The 21843-nt window shown below is 39.7% G+C and overlaps 1 protein-coding gene across 1 annotated transcript; it reads right to left on the reverse strand.

Moving 5' to 3' along the window:
* Positions 1–955: 955 nt before the first annotated feature.
* LOC126263427 (uncharacterized) lies at positions 956–1838 on the reverse strand. Its single transcript, XM_049960521.1, has 2 exons — positions 1179–1838; positions 956–1072 (listed from the first exon to the last, which is right to left on the reverse strand). The coding sequence occupies exons 1-2, from the start codon at positions 1836–1838 to the stop codon at positions 956–958; spliced, it is 777 nt and encodes a 258-aa protein (XP_049816478.1).
* Between the last annotated feature and the right edge of the window lie 20005 nt (positions 1839–21843).

The following is a 21843-nucleotide window of genomic DNA, read 5'->3' on the forward strand; positions in this document are numbered from 1 at the left end:
TGCAGGTAGCTGACCCATGAGTTGGGCTGCTGTCTTTGACTTGAGCCTAAAGCATTTTAAACATTTCCTGATAACTCCTTTGACTGTGTTACGCCCATTGGGGATCCAAAACCTTCTACACAACATAACCAACAAAAGTCATGACCCAGCATGCAACAGATTTTCATGTTCATGTATTATGAGAATTTTTGTCAAATGATGCTTAGGCGGTACGATAATAGGATGGCGCTCATCATATGGTACACTAGTATTCATTAATCTCTCTCCCACTCGCAAAATACCTTCGGCATCAACAAACGGGTGCAAATCCCTTAATTTGCTATTATGTGGAATAGAGGAACTGGCCTTCGACAAAACGATCTCATTACCATATTCACTATGTTGAGCTGCGCCAAATGCCCTTTTGATAGCGTTGTGGCATTCCTGTGCAGTGAGTGGCCCAGTTATCCTGTCTGATTGCTGAAACCTAGTGTTATTAACAAACCTCAGCACATAGGCCAAACCTCTGTAAGTTTTCTTGGATGACAAATATTTACACAGCAGTTCAACATCAAGTTTAATGAACGACACCAAGGATACCTATGTACACCTTCTGTCAGGCACATCTTCTACACTAAGTGGAGTGCAGGTGTTGCAGTAGTCGAGGTTACAAGTGGATAGCCATGATGGGTCAGACCACCACGGAACAAGTGAACTCAAGGCAGCTGGATTAATACCACATGATAAGTGGTCAGCAGGATTATCCTCTGGTTTGACATGTCTCCAGTTGGCCAGTTCCTGGATTTCAGAGACTGTTGGCAACAAAGGTTTTCCAGTGACAAGGACTACGCTGCAGCCAACAGAGAACTATTGTGGAGCCCATCCACAAATGAATGATGCCACTATCTATGAAGTCTAATGCATTGACCACCTTGTGAATAAGTCGAGCCAGAAGCAGCGCACCCCATAATTACACTCATGGAAGAGACTGTTGTTTTACAGGGGCAACCCGAGATTTGTCTGCAGCCAATGAGACCAACACACTGTTATTGGGAAGAACACATCTGACGTATACACAAGCACCATATGCCAACTGTGAAGCATCACAAAAATCATGAATCTAATTTAACATGCTGGGGGCAAGGAATGATCCTCCTGTTAATCAAAATACCATTTAGGGAAGGCAGTTGCACACAAACAGCATTCCATTCATCAGTGAGGTTGGATGGAAGAATTTCGTCCCAATCAAGGCTTACTTGGCACAAGTGCTGCAACAACAATTTACATCTTATGACTGCTGGACCTAGAAGCCCCAGCAGGTCATAGATTGATGCTATTGTAGAGAGGACATTGCGTTTGGTAACCTTTGAGAGCCGATGACTCTTCTGCCGCACATGGCACTGGAATGTGTCGGAGCCAGGGTACCATAATATCCATAACGTTTTTATGGCTTGTTCACCAGTAAGATGACAAGGCAAAGACGTTTCTCTGTCCAGCACATGATTTTCTTCCATGACCTTGTGACTATTGGAACACCATTTCCTCAGTGGAAACCCCCCAGAAGCAAGTAGTTGAGTCAGCTGAATTTGAAGTTCCTGAGCTTCCGCTTCCATAGCTGAGCCACCTAAGAAGTCATCCACATAAAAGCTAGGCATCAGGGCTTGCAATGCCATTAGAAACCTGTTTTGATTTTCCAAAGCCAACTGTTGAAGACATCTGGTAGCAAGAAAGGCAGCAGGAGTGGTTCCGTAAGTGAGTGTACATAGTCTATATTCTTGCACTGGTTCTGACGGTGATTCACGCCACAGAATTCTCTGAAAGTTCCTATCATCAGGATGGAGAGAGACTTGGCAATACATTTTTGCTATGTCGTCTGCCAGAGCCACATTAAAGGAGCGAAATTTTATAATAATGGAAAATAAATATGGCTGGACAGTGGGACCAACCATCAAGATATCATTGAGAATACTCCGTTAGAAGTGGCAGCAGAGCCATCAAATACTACCCTCAACTTAGTAGTGGAGCTGCATTCTTTGAAGACAGCATGATGTGGAAGGTAACAGCTTGGACCAATAATACCTTGAGAATTAGAGATCTCCCTGTGTTGCAGTTCAACATATTCATGCATGAATGCAGCATATTCCTACTGCAGATTTGGTTGCCTTTTAAATCTCCTCCCAAGATGCGCCAGTCTCCGAGAGGCCTGTTGTCATGATTCACCTCAGGATTTACAGTCAGGTTTCACTGGTAGTCGAACCACAAATCTCCCTTCTTCATCTCGTGCCGTGTAGCGTTGAAAGTGAGCCTCGCATATTTTACCCTGCTTACTCATCGTTTTCATAGACAGTTCCTCTAACTCCCAAAACCTTTACAGGTTGGCATCTAAATTGTCACCTCTAACAAGCACGAGGTCACTGTAGAATGAGGCATGTTGCATGCAGCTGAAGGCATCCTACCAGACAAAATCCAGCCAAATCTTGTTTCGACCAGTGAAGGATGTCTTGGTTTCACCAGCCTTTCCTTACAAACAACATCAAAGAAAATCTCAGCACCAAGAATTAAGTCTACTGTGGCAGGCTTGTTGAATTCTGGACCAGCGAGTGGAAGATTACATGGGATACTCCAGGACCTTGTGTCTATCTTGCTCGCTGGTAGGTCACTGGTGACATGATCTACGATAGCACAAGTGGTTCTGACATGAAAGTCGTTGAGCCTAGACAACAGTTCAACATCACAAGTGTAAGACACAGAGGGTGCAAAGGAATTGTTTATGCCTTTCCCAGGAAATGGATGTTTATTTAGTTTCAGTTTTAATTTCTCTACCATGCCGTTAGATATAAAGGATAACTGACTCGCACTATCTAGCAGAACTCTGCAAACCTGCTGTCTACTTATGCTGTCCTTTGCGTTTAGTGATAGTATGAGGTTCACTAAAAAATTATGTGATTCCTCAGTATCAGCATTAGCGAGATGAGCCCTCCTCACGTCTCGTTTGATTTGAATTATTGGCATTTCCTTGCGAATCCCTTGAGGCGATATCCCTGAACCTGATCAACTCAGGGGCCTGACATTTGTTTCCAAAAAAATTATTAGTTGATTCAATGTGGTGAATGTTGACCCAGACATCTTTACCTCCCACTCATGACAATCTGTGGGTTGCATACTAGACAGAATCTCTTCCGAAAGAATAACTTCATGAAGTGGAACATCAGGTTTGAGAACTTCTAAGGCCTTCAAATGGGTGCATATGTGATTAATTTGTTGCTTATAATCGCTCGCTGTGCCATGGCCGACTGTAGGTAAGACCAACAAAGCCTTAGCATGTCTGGCTACAATTATTTTTGGGTTATTATACCTCTGCGTAATAAGTCCCCAGGCTATCAATAGATTTCCTGCTGTGGTAGGTATATGTTTCAATAGGTTTTTAGCTTCACCTCGCAAAGACGAATTAAGGTAATGAAGTTTTTGAACGTCATCAATTGAATTGTTATTCATAATGAGACTCAAAAACGTATCCCTGTATGATGACCACTTAAGGTAGTGACCTTCAAAATTTAGCAAGTTAATAGCGGGTAGTTTCAAAGAACTGACACTGCCTAATGGATTCGAGCCCAAAGGCTTCGGAAGCTGGGTGTACCTCTTGATTGAACCCTTGACAGTGGATTCAACAAAGTCCCACGAATCCTCGAATTCTGCCCTGTCCTTACTATGGTCTGCTGATTCATCTTCAATTTCCTGCCATGTTTGAGATGACTCAAAATCAGTCTGAATTCGAGTCAATCGACTTAATTTTGATTCCAACATTTCGATGCTGACACTGTCTGCAGACTGCACAAAGCTCGCTAAGCACGCAAGAGCTGCCTTTGCTACACCTCTTTGCTTGACTAATTTTGTTTTCTCTGAGGGCTCCATTTTAGGACCAGGAAGATGATTGCAGGAAGCTAACAATTGCACTTGCCAGGCTGCAGCAGCAATACGAGGCAGTACAGACTGGAACAGCAGTGGCATCATGAGCACTGGCAGGTGGCATGGCAGGTGTTGCAGTCTCCGATAGCACGAAGTTTCAGCGGGAGCGGGAGGTGACGTCACCGATGATGATGGCACTGACACGTTTCTGTGCCTCTCATGTTTGAATTAGAGACACATTAAATGTTCACAAATATGTCCCCGATCGCTGTTGTTAAGGCTGTTATTGTTGAAGTCCCGAACAGGCCTTGGGACACTTGATTGCGGTCAACAACGAAACCAATAACGTGCGCAGCTCGCGTGTGGTTTTTTAGAAGTTCACAAATACCGGAAAATAAATCCACATGAACGTAAATTCTGCGTGGTCACTGTATCCGGGCCGGAGGACCAAAAATGAGCGCACGGGCTCTTCCTTCCATGGTGGCACATTGGAGTGTGAGTGTGTAGTGCAAGAGGACTCACTGTCCTCCCCTTGTTTCCACTCACAATAACTGGATGGAACAAGTTTTCTGGTATAAGTGTTTATTACATTAAACTTTACAACTTGCACAGGCAGTGCACCAACTGCGGCTCCTAGCTTAGCTGGAAGACATACACGCCCGTTCGCTACGGGGTCTCATGGCTACCTGCTCGGCCGTTACCACTGCTAATCTTACCTGTGCGCACAAAGGACTTGGGAGATCCACTTCTGCACGTAGGTTGCAAATTCTCCTGACAGGGAGCAGACTATACTGAACAGTCTGACCTGCCCAGTTTGAAGCTGCCATTAGATGGCAGTTGGAGTGAGTAGCAGAGTCCAAACAAATACTGCGTGGTGCCAATAGGGCTAAATGTATCTGTATCTGAATTCATAAGAGCTCTAGATTCTGTCTTGGGAAGTGAAGTGAGTTCAAAATTAATTGTGTATGTTGATGACATTTTGGTCACTGAATACACTTGGAAACAACATTTGGAACTGTTAAGAAAAGTGTTTTCAAAATTGGAACCAGAGGGTTTGACTTTGAAAATAAGTAAGTGTAATTTTGGTGTAAAAGAAATTAAATTTTTAGGGCATGTTACATTGAGAAGGAAATTGCACCTGATAAACAGACAATGTCATTGGTAATTTTGCTACTTCTTGTAACAAAAAATTAATTTTTGGGTTAACTGGATTCTATAGAAAATTTTGTACCAGCCAAGCTTTAAGTACTTCATGCCTGTTTGAACTTTTGAAGAAGAATACTGTTTGGGATTGCAATCAGGAATGTCAGTATGCTTTTGATGAGATCGAAGGTCAGTTGTGTCAAAGTCAGATATTGTTCAGACTGGGTTTGTCTCTCCCTTTTGTGTTATGACAGGCAGTAGTGATGTTGGTTTGGGTGTTCATTTATTTCAGGAGGTTGAAGTTGAAGGTGTTATTGAACACAGATCTCTTGCATTTGCTAGTAGAGCATTGCAGAAGCAAGAAAAGATATACACTGTAACTGAGAAAGAACTTTTGGCTGTATATTGCACATAGAAAATTTTAAAAAATTATTTATCAAGTCACAGTGTCATCATCTATACTGATTGCAAAGTATTATGTTATCTCCAGGTGTGTAAGCTGTACCATAACAGAATTACTCATTGGGCCTTGTTTTTACAGCAGTTCAATTACAAAATCAGATGCATTAAGGGCACAGACAATATACCCGCTGATGCTTTGTCTAGGTTACCTTTACAGAGTGAATCATCTAATAACTTTGGAAAAGGAGAGAAAGAGTTTAAAATCATGTTCTTGAGAAGTGCGAAAGAGGACAAAGAGATCTTGAAAATTTGCAAAGACATCTGCAGGTATCAAAATTATGATCAAAATTGGAAATTGGTTAGGAGCATATTGGGTAAGAGGGAAGGGGAAAATACAGAACAATATTATAAATATAATAGAGGGAAACATTCCACGTGGGAAAAATATATCTAAAAACAAAGATGTGTGACTTACCGAACGAAAGCGCTGGCAGGTCGATAGACACACAAACAAACACAAACACACACACAAAATTCAAGCTTTCGCAACAAACTGTTGCCTCATCAGGAAAGAGGGAAGGAGAGGGAAAGACGAAAGGATGTGGGTTTTAAGGGAGAGGGTAAGGAGTCATTCCAATCCCGGGAGCGGAAAGACTTACCTTAGGGGGAAAAAAGGACGGGTATACACTCGCACACACACACATATCCATCCACACATATACAGACACAAGCAGACTTATTTAGACAATATTTCGTTCGGTAAGTCACACATCTTTGTTTTTAGATATATTTGGTCTCTAAATATGTCTGCTTGTGTCTGTATACGTGTGGATGGATATGTGTGTGTGTGCGAGTGTATACCCATCCTTTTTTCCCCCTAAGGTAAGTCTTTCCGCTCCCGGGATTGGAATGACTCCTTACCCTCTCCCTTAAATCCCACATCCTTTCGTCTTTCCCTATCCTTCCATCTTTCCTGATGAGGCAACAGTTTGTTGCGAAAGCTTGAATTTTGTGTGTGTGTTTGTGTTTGTTTGTGTGTCTTTTGAACAATATTATAAGATACACAAGGGTGTTTTATTCAGGAGACATAAGACCGACTCAGATGATTGGAAACTATGTTGGCTGGAGTGATGTATTGATACTTTAATTACTTATACACATGAAAGTTTTGGTCATTGTAGATCAACCAAATGTACACAAAAGATTCAAGAACACATCTGTTATAACATAGGAAGGAAGAGTCAAGAAGAAGATTGCCAGCTGTGACAGACATCAAAGAGTGAAAGTAAATAACCAAACAAGTAGAGGCCAAATGCAAAACATGCTGCCTAATAGTAACCTAGATCTCATATTTGTGGATGTTGGACCTTTGTCTAAGTCTTAGAATGGATTTTGTTATGTTTTTGTAGTGGTTGATGTATTTTCAAAGTTCGTAAAGCTGTTTTCTCTTAAGAAAGCTACCAGTAAGCAGATCATTTCTAAGTTTGAAAACACATATTTTCTTCAGATGGGTATTCCTAGAACAGTTTTATCTGACAAAGGTTGTCAGTTTACATTGCAAGCTTGCAAAGGTTTTATTGATCATGCAAAAATACAGCATATTCAAACATCTGTGTACCATCTGTTGAGCAATCTTGCTGAAATATACAGGGTAGTCCATTGATAGTAACCAGGCCAAATATCTCACGAAATTAGCATCAAATGAAATAAGTACAAACAATTTAACTTGTGTAGCTTGAAGGGGGAAACCAGATGGCACTATGGCTGGCCCGCTAAATGGCGCTGCCATAGGTCAAACGGATATCGACTGCATTTTTAAAAATAGGAACCCCCCCATGTTTTATTACATATTCGTGTAGTACATAAAGAAATATGAATGTTTTAGTTGGACCACTTTTTTCGCTTTGTGATCGATGGCGCTGTAATAGTCACAAACGTATAATTACGTGGTATCACGTAACATTCCGCCAGTGCAGACAGCACTTGCTTTATGATACATTACCTGTGTTAAAATGGACCGTTTTCCACAATTGGTAAAGGTCGATATCGTGTGATGTATGGCTATTGTGATCAAAATGCCCAACGGGCATGTGCTATGTATGCTGCTCGGTACCCTGGACAACATCATCCAAGTGTCCAGACCGTTCGACAGATAGTTACGTTCTTTAAGGAAACAGGAAGTGTTCAGCCACATGTGAAACATCAACCATGACCTGTAACAAATGATGATGCCCAAGTAGGTGTTTTAGCTGCTGTCGCAGCTAATCCGCACATCAGTAGCAGACAAATTGCATGAGAATCGGGAATCTCAAAAACGTCGGTGTTGACAATGCTACATCAACATCGACTGCACCCATGCCATATTTCTATGCACCAGGAATTGCATGGCGATGACTTTGAACGTCGTGTGCAGTTCTGCAACTGGGTACAAGAGAAAGTATGGGACGATGACAGATTTTTTTGCACGCGTTCTATTTAGCGACGAAGTGTCATTCACCAACAGCGGTAACGTAAACTGGCACAGTATGTACTACTGGGCAACGGAAAATCCACGATGGCTGCGACAATTGGAACATCAGCAACTTTGGCGAGTTAATGTATGGTGCAGCATTATGGGAGGAAGGATAATTGGCCCCCATTTTATAGATGGCAATCTAAATGGTGCAATGTATGCTGATTTCCTACGTAATGTTCTACCGATGTTACTACAAGATGTTTCACTGCATGACAAAATGGCGATATACTTCCCACAAGATGGATGTCTGGCACATAGCTCACTTGTGGTTGAAGCAGTATTAAATAGCATATTTCATGACAGATGGATTGGTTGTTGAAGCCCCATACCGTGGCCCACATGTTCACCGGATCTGACGTCCTTGGATTTCTTTCTGTGGGGAAAGTTGAAGGATATTTGCTATCGTGATCCACCGACAACGCCTGACAACATGCGTCAGTGCACTGTCAATGCATGTGCGAACATTACGGAAAGCGAACTACTCGCTGTTGAGAGGAATGTCGTTACATGCACTGCCAAATGCATTGAGGTTGACGGACATCATTTTGAGCATTTATTGCATTAATGTGGTATTTACAGGTAATCACACTGTCACAGCGTGCGCTCTCAGAAATGTTAAGTTTGCATAGGTACATGTATCACATTGGAACAACCAAAATAAAATGTTCAAGCATACCTACATTCTGTATTTTAATTTAAAAAACCTACCTGTTACCAACTGTTCGTCCAAAATTGTAAGCCATATGTTTGTGACAATTACAGCACCGTCTATCACAAAGCGAAAAAAGTGGTCCAACTAAACATTCATATTTCTTTGTGTACTACAGGAATATGTAATAAAAATGTGGGTTCCTATTTTAAAAATTGCAGTTGATATCCGTTTGACCTATGGCAGCGCCATCTAGCGGGCTATCTGGTTTCCCACTTCGAGCTAGACAAGTTTTGTTCTTTGTAGTTTTTTCGTTTGACGCTTATTTTGTGAGATATTTGGCCCGGTCATGATCAATGGACCACCCTGTATATGAGAGAAATTGGAGGACTGTTTAGAAGATATTGCAGTAAGAATCATACCAGCTGTATAGATTACATCAGTGATTTTGAAGTTATTATGAACAGCTTACAACATTCTTCAACAGGTTTTTCACCATTTGAAATCGTATTTAATCACAGACCAGCTAACTTTATTTCTGAGAATTTTGAGTTTCCTCCATGTGAAATTCTGTCACTGCAAGAAAGAGAAGAATGTGTCAGGGAGATGATGCAGGATGACAGGAGAAAGCAGATACATGATGGTAACAGCAGATTTTCTAAGTTTGATGTGGGAGATCTTGTGTTGGTGAAAGCCGAGGAGAAATCTATATCCTGTATGCAAAATTCTTGTTTTTTTATAACTTTCATAAGGAACTAATTGTTCAAAAAAGAAGGCACTGCTATGAACAGTGTTATTCCATGTAAGTAGGGGGATCAACTTCCCAATACATTAGGTAACTTTAAATTTGTTTGACTTGGGTATAAAGCTGTTGAAGGTTGATGTTCTATGACTGATGATTTGTTATGTTCAACACAGGAATGTAAAAATTTAAAAAGTTCAGGAGTATGTTCTATGAACCATGTTTCAATCAATGAATTTTTTTATCTCAATACTCAGTATGTATTTTTTTTTTCTTCAACTGTAAATGAATCTTCTAGGTTTCTATGTATGTAGGTTAGTCCCCACATCATAAGCATAGGCCCTAATATTTTTTAATTGTTTTCTCTTTTCATGAATCAACATATCCTTACATACTCTGGTTTGTGTGGCTGATTGGTTTTGTGCTATACTCCTACTTATGATTGAGTGTATTCTTGTCATCAGTACCCATTGTTGTGAGTTTTTTGAGTCTGCTCACTCGTTGTACACTTAGGCTCTGAATTTTTTCTTCTCTTTTGATGATTTTGAAGGCATGACTTAATAGATGTAAACTTGAAGTTTGTAATTCTAGTACTTTACATTGCCTCTTCACTTATTTCTATAGTTTAGTGTTGTAGTGTTATAGTTTTGACTTTGTATCATTTGTCTTGGAACAGAATATTCCACAGAAATGAAAAGTCAAACACCATGTCCTCATATATGTATAGATTATGACTTGTATAATAAATATTTTTCTTAAATTTTCTGTAATATGTTAAGATTTTGGTTTTTGGATCATTGTAAATATGTTCTGTAACAAATTAATGTAAACCTATATTGCACTAAAATTGTACTTGCTTGTTAAGTTGCTGATTTGAAGCAGTGTTTCTGGCATAACAGCCTGTTACTAACAGTGTTACAGATTACTGTCCTAAGTATTTTGGTTAATGATACCTATAAACTGGTGTAATCAATATTCTTGTAGTTAATATGTTATGTTTCAGATTCTTCTGTACATCTGAATTCTATTTTATGATTGTTAATATGCTTACACTTGTGGTACTTATTATGTTTCTAAGAACAAGATTTTTAATCTACCAATGTTTTTATTTTTTTGTAACAATTATTTGGTCCCCTTCAGAGTAGTTCCCTTCAGCAGCTATTAAACGGCGAAGTCGTTATTCCCAGTGTTGGTAGCAGAGCTGAAATGCTTCAACTGGCAGGGCCTTTAATATGTCTGTCACATTCTTTTGAGTGCTCTCCAGAGTCCCAAAATGATGTCCTATTAAGACATTTTTCAATTTTTGGGGAAAGGAAAGAGTCGCAAAGATTGAGATAAGGTAGATAGCGGGGCCATGGAACAACAGGAATGGCTTTCAAGATCGATAATTCCGTCATGGAAGTGTCCGTGTGGCAGTGGTGTTGTCTTGTTGCAGAATCCACTTATCTCCAACGTTCGGTCTCACTCGATTCACCCTTTTCCTGAGCCTTTCACGGATTTTTGTAAAACAGTTGATTGATAGTGTTACTTGAAGCAACAAATTCTTTACGCACGATACCCCTACCATCAAGAAAGCGAATCGGCGTTGTTCTGATCTTTGATTTGTTCATTAGAGAGTTTTTTTTGGTCGAGGAGGTTTCTCAGTGTGCCACTCCTCACTTTACCGCTTTGTATCAATATCGTACTCAAAAGTCTGATCACACGACTTGTACTTTTTCGTGGTCACAGGCAATTCTCACAAGAAGATCAACGCACACGTTTCTTTGATTGTCATTCTGCTCTGTTGTGAGCTTTTTTTTTGCACAATTTTGGCACAAACCTTTTGCATGTGCAAATCTTCCGGCTAAATTTGATGTACTGTGAAAGAGTTTAACAGGTCACCAATATATATATGTAATATCAAAGATTGAAGAACAGATGTTAATTGTAACTCTCAGACAGTATGCATAAGGTGTAATAAGCAACCTCTGTATCCAGGGCCATATTTAGGATGTGTGATGGCTCTGGGCTCTGCGCAGTAATTTATCTCATGCCTCCCATTTCTAAACTTCAGCATGGCTACTCATTTATGGACTGGCAACAATAAAGCAGCATAATCATTAACTCCAATTCTAAACTTTAATGAAGTATTTGAATAACATAAGGTACATGTGCAAGTTAATTACTAAAAGATAATAAAATAAGTACTACATTTCAATAGGCCGTTTATTAAAAAATTTGTAATATCTCTTTATATTCGATGAATTATTCAGATACAATTCTACCCTTAAATGACGTTTACTAATTTTCTATCATCGTACTCGCAGAATCCATGCGAAAAGTAGTTCATACAATAGCTATGCCATGAGCGCATAAGTATTCTTTGTAGTACTCTCTCTGGTGTTTTTTTTTTTTTTTTTTTTAAAAAAAAGAAAGAGCTTGGTTTGAAGAATTGTAATCTGATTATTGAGATTCATGACAGAAGACGACTGAGACGAAACTGTACGCTTAAAAAGGAAATATATATAGATTGCTCCTTCAAATAAAAGGTGTGTATTTGAAATTTGAGAATTAATGATATTTATCCATATATTGCGTAGTTGTTATTCAGAAGGGAACTTCCGAAAGACTGGATACGAACCTGCATTTAATAATCCAAGAGCTCCATTACTTCTTCGGAAGGTTAAACTTCATCAAAGCCAAATATCCGCTTGATATGAGGTTTCCCGACTGATTATACAACGCTCCCAAAATTACGAGGCATTTTATTTGTACAGATTACCAGACTGCCGCAAAGCACGGGCCTGCAGAGAAGAAGAATCATCGCCCGATTTCATTCTAACAAGTAAAATTTCAGAATCATTTTGAGTGACTGAGCTATGACTGTGTTTCCTATCATTAATGATTGATTGCTCGAACGAATTGAGAGCTACAGAATTACGTAGATAGGAGGAAAAATTATAAATTATCAGAGAAACATCAAACTTAGACACAATGTACTGTGAAAATACAAAGAAAATCATTTTAGTTCAATACACTATACCAAAATAACTTCATTTAAATGTAAAATTTAGTCAGTCCCAAATACATGATAAAATACATTTAACTGACCTTTTCCAAAATATAATGAATATAGAGAAATGTCTTCCTTCTCACTTTTGTGACTGTGAACTGATTTATCACTTCCTGAAAATCCAGACTGAATTTGATGCCTGATTATATGGCTAGTACTGACCAGCTGTTCTTCAGTTTCTGTTGTCCGAAGATAGTACTTACTTCATTGTAAAACAGAAAAGGAGCTTTCAGCTGAAGAGTTTGTAGCTGTAGCACAGCTGTAAATCTTGAGTGCTGTGTACAACATTTGGACAGACATCACCTATTTTTTATGAAACCAACATTCTACAGAGAAATGAAAGAGAGGTCAACTTGTCACAACTACTTTCTTCATAGACAACAGATAGATTTTAAAATGTATGCATCCTTCACTAAAGTTGTTCTGTGTGTCAGAATTATAGACAGCTCTAAGTTTCTCTGCGGCATCATAAATCTGAATAGCTTTTAGTTTGACGATATTTGAGAGAAATGAAAATCTCGAACTATTCTCTTCTGAAACTCACCCTAGAGAGTTCTATAACCTTAGAATATGACATTTTCATTCATCTCCAGATCTCAACACAACTTAATCCTGTTTCTTCTTCAGGACATTTGTGTTTGTCCTCTGAGTCAGATGATTCATAAAAGAATCTCTTTCATTTAATTTCACTTTCATTTTTTGACTCTCGGCAGCTTCAGGACGTGGAATTTATTCCAAATTCTTGATCTCCACAAGTTTCTTTTCAGCTGGATCCTTGTTGTGAACGGGAAAAAATGTCTGAAGCTCAGCTAAAAACATTGCAGTAGTATCATATATTTCAACAGAAGTAGAAATGTCTACACCCTCAGCCTGCAGTTTCTTCATTGCTTGTTGCAGAATACAACCCCACACTGCTGTCATGAAAGCTACCTCAACACTACTTAACTTTCTAAGACCTTCCTTCAGCTACACATATGATTTTACCACTCTCATTTCCCAAAATTGTTCTCAACACAGAAAACACGGCTTTCCAATCTTTATTCAAACTCCTAACACACATCTTCACATGAACACCGTCATGTTGTAGACAGTGACTTCAGTGTCATACTTGTAGACCAGTTAGTACTCAAATTACGTAACTTAATTTTTAGTTGAGAACCATGTGAAATATTGTGCTGTGTATGGCAGCAACATAAACATGAAAGGTACCTTGCAGCTAGGTGCTGTGTGACTGTGCTTGCTCCACACGTAAGTAGAGGCATGTGTCTTCTCGTGTGGTATGGAGAGACACCTGCACCCCCATGAAGACAATTCAGAGGCAATCACGGAAGGGTTCCCTGGCTCCAAAACTGTAACGGTAACTTTATTATATAATATCAGCTCTACATTGTACTGGGTGATGCAAGGACTGTGGGGGATAGATGTGGTCGTGTTTCATCATTTAACATTGCATGCTCAGTCTCTCCAAATTCTGTGCCAGCTGCATTTTTAAATAAGTTTGTGTCCAAGCTACTGCGCCGAGTGGCCGCGTGATCTGAGGTGCCATGTCACTGATTGTGTGGACCCTCCCGCCGAAGGTTCGAGTCCTTCCTAGGGCATGAGTGTGTGTTGTTGTTCTTAGTATAAGTTAGTTTAAGTAGTCTGTAAGTCTAGGGACAAATTACCTCAGCAGTTTGGTCCCTTAGGAATTCACACACACATTTTTTGTGTCTAAGCTGGGCATGTCTTGAATGAGCGCGCATAACTCAAAAATAATTACTGTCTCTCGTGTGTTGATAATTTGTCATTGCAGCAACACCTTCGTTTATTTGTTTTAGTTTTGGCATTTTTGCCATATGAACTGACATTACGGATTCAATTATGCTTCTTCCTCTTGATTCCCATCATCAATAAATGGTTCCTGTGACTATTCAACATTTTATGATGTATGATGTGATGACAGTGTCAGGAAGAAACTCCCAACTTATCTGCCCATGGCCAATTCTGATATTTCTTGGCTGAGTGTATGCCTCACTTTATGAATTTTAAGTATCTGCTGCAGGAGTATCATATAGTCTCCTGGTTTCCTCAAACAGCTTCATCTGTCAGTCAAGCCACATCCAAATTATTTTATTTTACACTGTTGGAAATGGAAAAGAGAACACATTGACACCGGTGTCAGACCCACCATACTTGCTCCAGACACTGCGAGAGGGCTGTACAAGCAATGATCACACGCACGGCACAGCGGCCACACCAGGAACCGCAGTGTTGGCCGTCAAATGGCGCTAGCTGCGCAGCATTTGTGCACCGCCGCCGTCAGTGTCAGCCAGTTTGCCGTGGCGTACGGAGCTCCATCGCAGTCTTTAACTCTGGTAGCATGCCGCGACAGCGTGGACGTGAACCGTATGTGCAGTTGACGGACTTTGAGCGAGGGTGTATAGTGGGCATGCGGGAGGCCGGGTGGACGTACCGCCGAATTGCTCAACACGTGGGGCGTGAGGTCTCCACAGTACATCGATGTTGTCGCCAGTGGTCGGCGGAAGGTGCACGTGCCCGTCGACCTGGGACCGGACCGCAGCGACACATGGATGCACGCCAAGACCGTAGGATCCTACGCAGTGCCGTAGGGGACCGCACCGCCACTTCCCAGCAAATTAGGGACACTGTTGCTCCTGGGGTATCGGCGAGGACCATTCGCAACCGTCTCCATGAAGCTGGGCTACGGTCCCGCACACCGTTAGGCCATCTTCCGCTCACGCCCCAACATCGTGCAGCCCGCCTCCAGTGGTGTCGCGACAGGCGTGAATGGAGGGACGAATGGAGACGTGTCGTCTTCAGCGATGAGAGTCGCTTCTGCCTTGGTGCCAATGATGGTCGTATGCGTGTTTGGCGCCGTGCAGGTGAGCGCCACAATCAGGACTGCATACGACCGAGGCACACAGGGCCAACACCCGGCATCATGGTGTGGGGAGCGATCTCCTACACTGGCCGTACACCACCGGTGATCGTCGAGGGGACACTGAATAGTGCACGGTACATCCAAACCGTCATCGAACCCATCGTTCTACCATTCCTAGACCGGCAAGGGAACTTGCTGTTCCAACAGGACAATGCACGTCCGCATGTATCCCGTGCCACCCAACGTGCTCTAGAAGGTGTAAGTCAACTACCCTGGCCAGCAAGATCTCCGGATCTGTCCCCCATTGAGCATGTTTGGGACTGGATGAAGCGTCGTCTCACGCGGTCTGCACGTCCAGCACGAACGCTGGTCCAACTGAGGCGCCAGGTGGAAATGGCATGGCAAGCCGTTCCACAGGACTACATCCAGCATCTCTACAATCGTCTCCATGGGAGAATAGCAGCCTGCATTGCTGCGAAAGGTGGATATACACTGTCCTAGTGCCGACATTGTGCATGCTCTGTTGCCTGTGTCTATGTGCCTGTGGTTCTGTCAGTGTGATCATGTGATGTATCTGACCCCAGGAATGTGTCAATAAAGTTTCCCCTTCCTGGGACAATGAATTCACGGTGTTCTTATTTCAATTTCCAGGAGTGTATATGACATAGCACATACTGTTCCGGATATTTGGCCACTGGTGATTCACACCATACCATCACTTTTTAGTTCCACATGGGAAGGACAGCTGTCTGCAGCTTAATCAAATATATATGTCAAGAACTGTATAGCATTTTACAATCATTGTATTCACCTCAACCAGCAGAGGAAATCTGGAAGAAAATTGAGATGGAACTCACGGAATGCTGGCAATTTCCTAACTGCACTGGTGGCATAGATGGGAAGCATGATAGAATGACATGTCCTAAAAACAGTGGCTCAAATTATTTTTTCGACTTCCTTGCTTTCAGTTATTGATCATGATTACAACTCTGTGGCTATGGCAGACACAGTGACAGCGCAAGTTTTGAAAACTTTGCATTTTTCTATGAATTCATATGAGGTAACCATTCCTGGCACAAAGATTCCCGTCCCTCATGTGCTGACAGGTACTGAGGTATTTAAATTAGAAACCTATCTGGTGATCCATTTTCCCAAATCAATGTCCTTGAAAGATCCTTCAAAAGGAAGTTTTAGTAAACAAATATGCAGAAGCTGTCATAGGGTGGAAAATGCCTTTGATATACTCACTCAAGGGTGATGAGTCTTTTAAGGCCTATTTACAACTGATACTGCAGAAGCTATTGCAAAAACAGCATATTTGTAGCTAAAATTTTACTTAAATGGCATCACTAGTATGTGTAAGAACATTATTATTTTAACTGAACTGTACTGTAAATTACGATATTTATCTGATACTGTATCACGCAACAGCGTCAGTTTTATCCTTGTTGCCACATTTTTATAATGACAGTGTCGTATACCATGCATAAAGTACATTTGCAAGTACCAAATCAGCCAGTCTTTCTGTTTCTGCACTATCTTGGGAACACTTGCCCACCACATACTTTGTAGAAAATCAAAACCTGCCAGCTTCATGCCATGGGCAAGGGCGATGTAGAACAGGCACCTGCCTCTTGTCTAACCGGGATGATGCTGCAGCGTAGAGCACAACATAGATTGTTGCGGGTGCCCATGCAGGTTACGCTCTCCCTGTTTGACAAGAGCCTTAATTTGCTCATACATGAAAGACATTATACAGATTGTTATCTCCCCCCTCCTTCCTTCTTCCATCTATTGTCCACATTGAACAATGCCCAGTCCAAGTAATTAATAAGCAAAGTCTTTTATGAAGATTGGAGGGGGCGAAGATTACAATAAACTTTCAAGTTTACTTAGCTTGTCATGTTGAGATGGCTCCAGTTCTTCATGTCTAGGAATCTGATTCTTGAAGCTGAAAACCTAACATCAGGTCCTCATGATTAGTTTGAACTAAATAAATTGAAAAATTGTTGTTGCAGAATTTTTTATGTAAATATATTTTCCACTGATTTTCTCGCGTTTTAGTACATCATACAATATTTCGATTTTTCACATTAATAAAGTCAAAATTAGATTGTTCACACCTATTATACAAAAATACATTTGATCAAATCAGAGGCAAGCTTATGACTCTCACACTCTGAGGAAATAACAATATTCCAAAGAGTTTACGATTTTTCTAAATACCTACTAGTTTTTATTGTATTATTAACTTCGATTATTATTTCATAAATGAATCCAGAAATAAACATAGTAAACAGTACAGGATTGCATAATTAATAATAGAAATTTTTAAGTGTGAAAATAATTCATAATTTCAAATTTTTCCAATAATAATAATAAAAATTTTAACTCTACATTCAGAACAGGTACTTATCGGTTATAACATCAAAACTAAAATATATTATAAATTAATTCCTTTTCATAAATTTTAGCTTGAAATATAACATACTGTGTATAAAATTATATAAAAGTTTTCAGAAAATTAACTGAGATAATAATGACCTGTCCAAAATTGAAAAAAAAATATATTGGTATCGACAACTACTGTTGAGGAAAAGTAATGTTAGAGGATGATGTCCCATTACAACATCCCCCTCACATAATATGGAAACAATGTGTTTACAATATTTTGTGGCTTACTATAAGGTTTTCCAAATGATGCCAAAAGGTAGAATTCAGATTGTCAAAGTTAAATTCCAAAATTTCAAGAAAATTTTAGGTTATATGATCATCACTTCCCTATGAACATAAGTATAGGTTAGCTTACACACACACACACACACACACACACACAAAAGTACAGAAAGAACTACATAGCATCTGACAAATTTCTGATAACAACAAACATGTTCCTCTCGCTTATAATTTGTCTACAGTCCAAATATGCGTAAAACCAGAGCACTGAATTCCAAAATTAACATATGGTGACAATTTCCAAAATTATGGACAACACACACATGAAGTTGCTCTAACATGTCTAGCTTCATACAGAATGGTATAATCTAGTGTAATCTTTAAGTCTCTTTCAGCACTGCAATGAATGAGATTTAGGTGTCTGTTATTGTTACGTAAAAGTGAATAATAAAATAATATAGAAAAATGTTACCATAATAATCTAATGTAAATGAACATAATACAAAAGTTAAACATTGTTCTTACAAACATAAAAAGTACCACAAGTGTAAGCATATTAACCATCAAAAAGTAGAATTCAGATGTACAGAAGAATCTGATACATAACATATTAACTACAAGAATATTGATTACACCAGTTTATAGGTATCATTAACCAAAATACTTAGGACAGTAATCTGTAACACTGTTAGTAACGGGCTGTTATGCCAGAAACACTGCTTCAAATCAGCAACTTAACAAGCAAGTACAATTTTAGTGCAATATAGGTTTACATTAATTTGTTACAGAACATATTTACAATGATCTAAAAACCAAAATCTTAACATATTACAGAAAATTTAAGAAAAATATTTATTATACAAGTCATAATCTACACATATATGAGGACATGGCGTTTGACTTTTCATTTCTGTGGAATATTCTGTTCCAAGACAAATGATACAAAGTCAAAACTATAACACTACAACACTAAACTATAGAAATAAGTGAAGAGGCAATGTAAAGTACTAGAATTACAAACTTCAAGTTTACATCTATTAAGTCATGCCTTCAAAATCATCAAAAGAGAAGAAAAAATTCAGAGCCTAAGTGTACAACGAGTGAGCAGACTCAAAAAACTCACAACAATGGGTACTGATGACAAGAATACACTCAATCATAAGTAGGAGTATAGCACAAAACCAATCAGCCACACAAACCAGAGTATGTAAGGATATGTTGATTCATGAAAAGAGAAAACAATTAAAAAATATTAGGGCCTATGCTTATGATGTGGGGACTAACCTACATACATAGAAACCTAGAAGATTCATTTACAGTTGAAGAAAAAAAAAATACATACTGAGTATTGAGATAAAAAAATTCATTGATTGAAACATGGTTCATAGAACATACTCCTGAACTTTTTAAATTTTTACATTCCTGTGTTGAACATAACAAATCATCAGTCATAGAACATCAACCTTCAACAGCTTTATACCCAAGTCAAACAAATTTAAAGTTACCTAATGTATTGGGAAGTTGATCCCCCTACTTACATGGAATAACACTGTTCATAGCAGTGCCTTCTTTTTTGAACAATTAGTTCCTTATGAAAGTTATAAAAAAACAAGAATTTTGCATACAGGGTATATATTTCTCCTCGGCTTTCACCAACACAAGATCTCCCACATCAAACTTAGAAAATCTGCTGTTACCATCATGTATCTGCTTTCTCCTGTCATCCTGCATCATCTCCCTGACACATTCTTCTCTTTCTTGCAGTGACAGAATTTCACATGGAGGAAACTCAAAATTCTCAGAAATAAAGTTAGCTGGTCTGTGATTAAATACGATTTCAAATGGTGAAAAACCTGTTGAAGAATGTTGTAAGCTGTTCATAATAACTTCAAAATCACTGATGTAATCTATACAGCTGGTATGATTCTTACTGCAATATCTTCTAAACAGTCCTCCAATTTCTCTCATACCACATTAATGCAATAAATGCTCAAAATGATGTCCGTCAACCTCAATGCATTTGGCAGTGCATGTAACGACATTCCTCTCAACAGCGAGTAGTTCGCTTTCCGTAATGTTCGCACATGCATTGACAGTGCACTGACGCATGTTGTCAGGCGTTGTCGGTGGATCACGATAGCAAATATCCTTCAACTTTCCCCACAGAAAGAAATCCAAGGACGTCAGATACGGTGAACATGTGGGCCATGGTATGGGGCTTCAACAACCAATCCACTTGTCATGAAATATGCTATTTAATACTGCTTCAACCACAAGTGAGCTATGTGCCAGACATCCATCTTGTGGGAAGTATATCGCCATTTTGTCATGCAGTGAAACATCTTGTAGTAACATCGGTAGAACATTACGTAGGAAATCAGCATACATTGCACCATTTAGATTGCCATCTATAAAATGGGGGCCAATTATCCTTCCTCCCATAATGCTGCACCATACATTAACTCGCCAAAGTTGCTGATGTTCCAATTGTCGCAGCCATCGTGGATTTTCCGTTGCCCAGTAGTACATACTGTGCCGGTTTACGTTACCGCTGTTGGTGAATGACACTTCGTCGCTAAATAGAACGCGTGCAAAAAATCTGTCATCGTCCCATACTTTCTCTTGTACCCAGTGGCAGAACTGCACACAACGTTCAAAGACGTCGCCATGCAATTCCTGGTGCATAGAAATATGGCATGGGTGCAATCGATGTTGATGTAGCATTGTCAACACCGACGTTTTTGAGATTCCCGATTCTCATGCAATTTGTCTGCTACTGATGTGCGGATTAGCTGCGACAGCAGCTAAAACACCTACTTGGGCATCATCATTTGTTACAGGTCATGGTTGATGTTTCACATGTGGCTGAACACTTCCTGTTTCCTTAAAGAACGTAACTATCTGTCGAATGGTCTGGACACTTGGATGATGTTGTCCAGGGTACCGAGCAGCATACATAGCACATGCCCGTTGGGCATTTTGATCACAATAGCCATACATCACACGATATCGACCTTTACCAATTGTGGAAAACGGTCCATTTTAACACAGGTAATGTATCATGAAGCAAGTGCTGTCTGCACTGGCGGAATGTTACGTGATACCACGTAATTATACGTTTGTGACTATTACAGCGCCATCGATCACAAAGCGAAAAAAGTGGTCCAACTAAAACATTCATATTTCTTTATGTACTACATGAATATGTAATAAAACATGGGGGGTTCCTATTTTTAAAAATGCAGTCGATATCCGTTTGACCTATGGCAGCGCCATTTAGCGGGCCAGCCATAGTGCCATCTGGTTTCCCCCTTCAAGCTACACAAGTTAAATTCTTTGTACTTATTTCATTTGATGCTAATTTCGTGAGATATTTGGCCTGGTTACTATAAATGGACTACCCTGTATATTTCAGCAAGATTGCTCAACAGATGGTACACAGATGTTTGAATATGCCGTATTTTTGCATGATCAATAAAACCTTTGCAAGCTTGCAATGTAAACTGACAACCTTTGTCAGATAAAACTGTTCTAGGAATACCCATCTGAAGAAAATATGTGTTTTCAAACTTAGAAATTATCTGCTTACTGGTAGCTTTCTTAAGAGAAAACAGCTTTACGAACTTTGAAAATACATCAACCACTACAAAAACATAACAAAATCCATTCTAAGACTTAGACAAAGGTCCAACATCCACAGATATGAGATCTAGGTTACTATTAGGCAGCATGTTTTGCATTTGGCCTCTACTTGTTTGGTTACTTACTTTCACTCTTTGATGTCTGTCACAGCTGGCAATCTTCTTCTTGACTCTTCCTTCCTATGTTATAACAGATGTGTTCTTGAATCTTTTGTGTACATTTGGTTGATCTACAATGACCAAAACTTTCATGTGTA

The sequence above is a fragment of the Schistocerca nitens genome, chromosome 6 (assembly GCF_023898315.1).
Source record: "Schistocerca nitens isolate TAMUIC-IGC-003100 chromosome 6, iqSchNite1.1, whole genome shotgun sequence".
NCBI lineage: Eukaryota > Metazoa > Arthropoda > Insecta > Orthoptera > Acrididae > Schistocerca > Schistocerca nitens.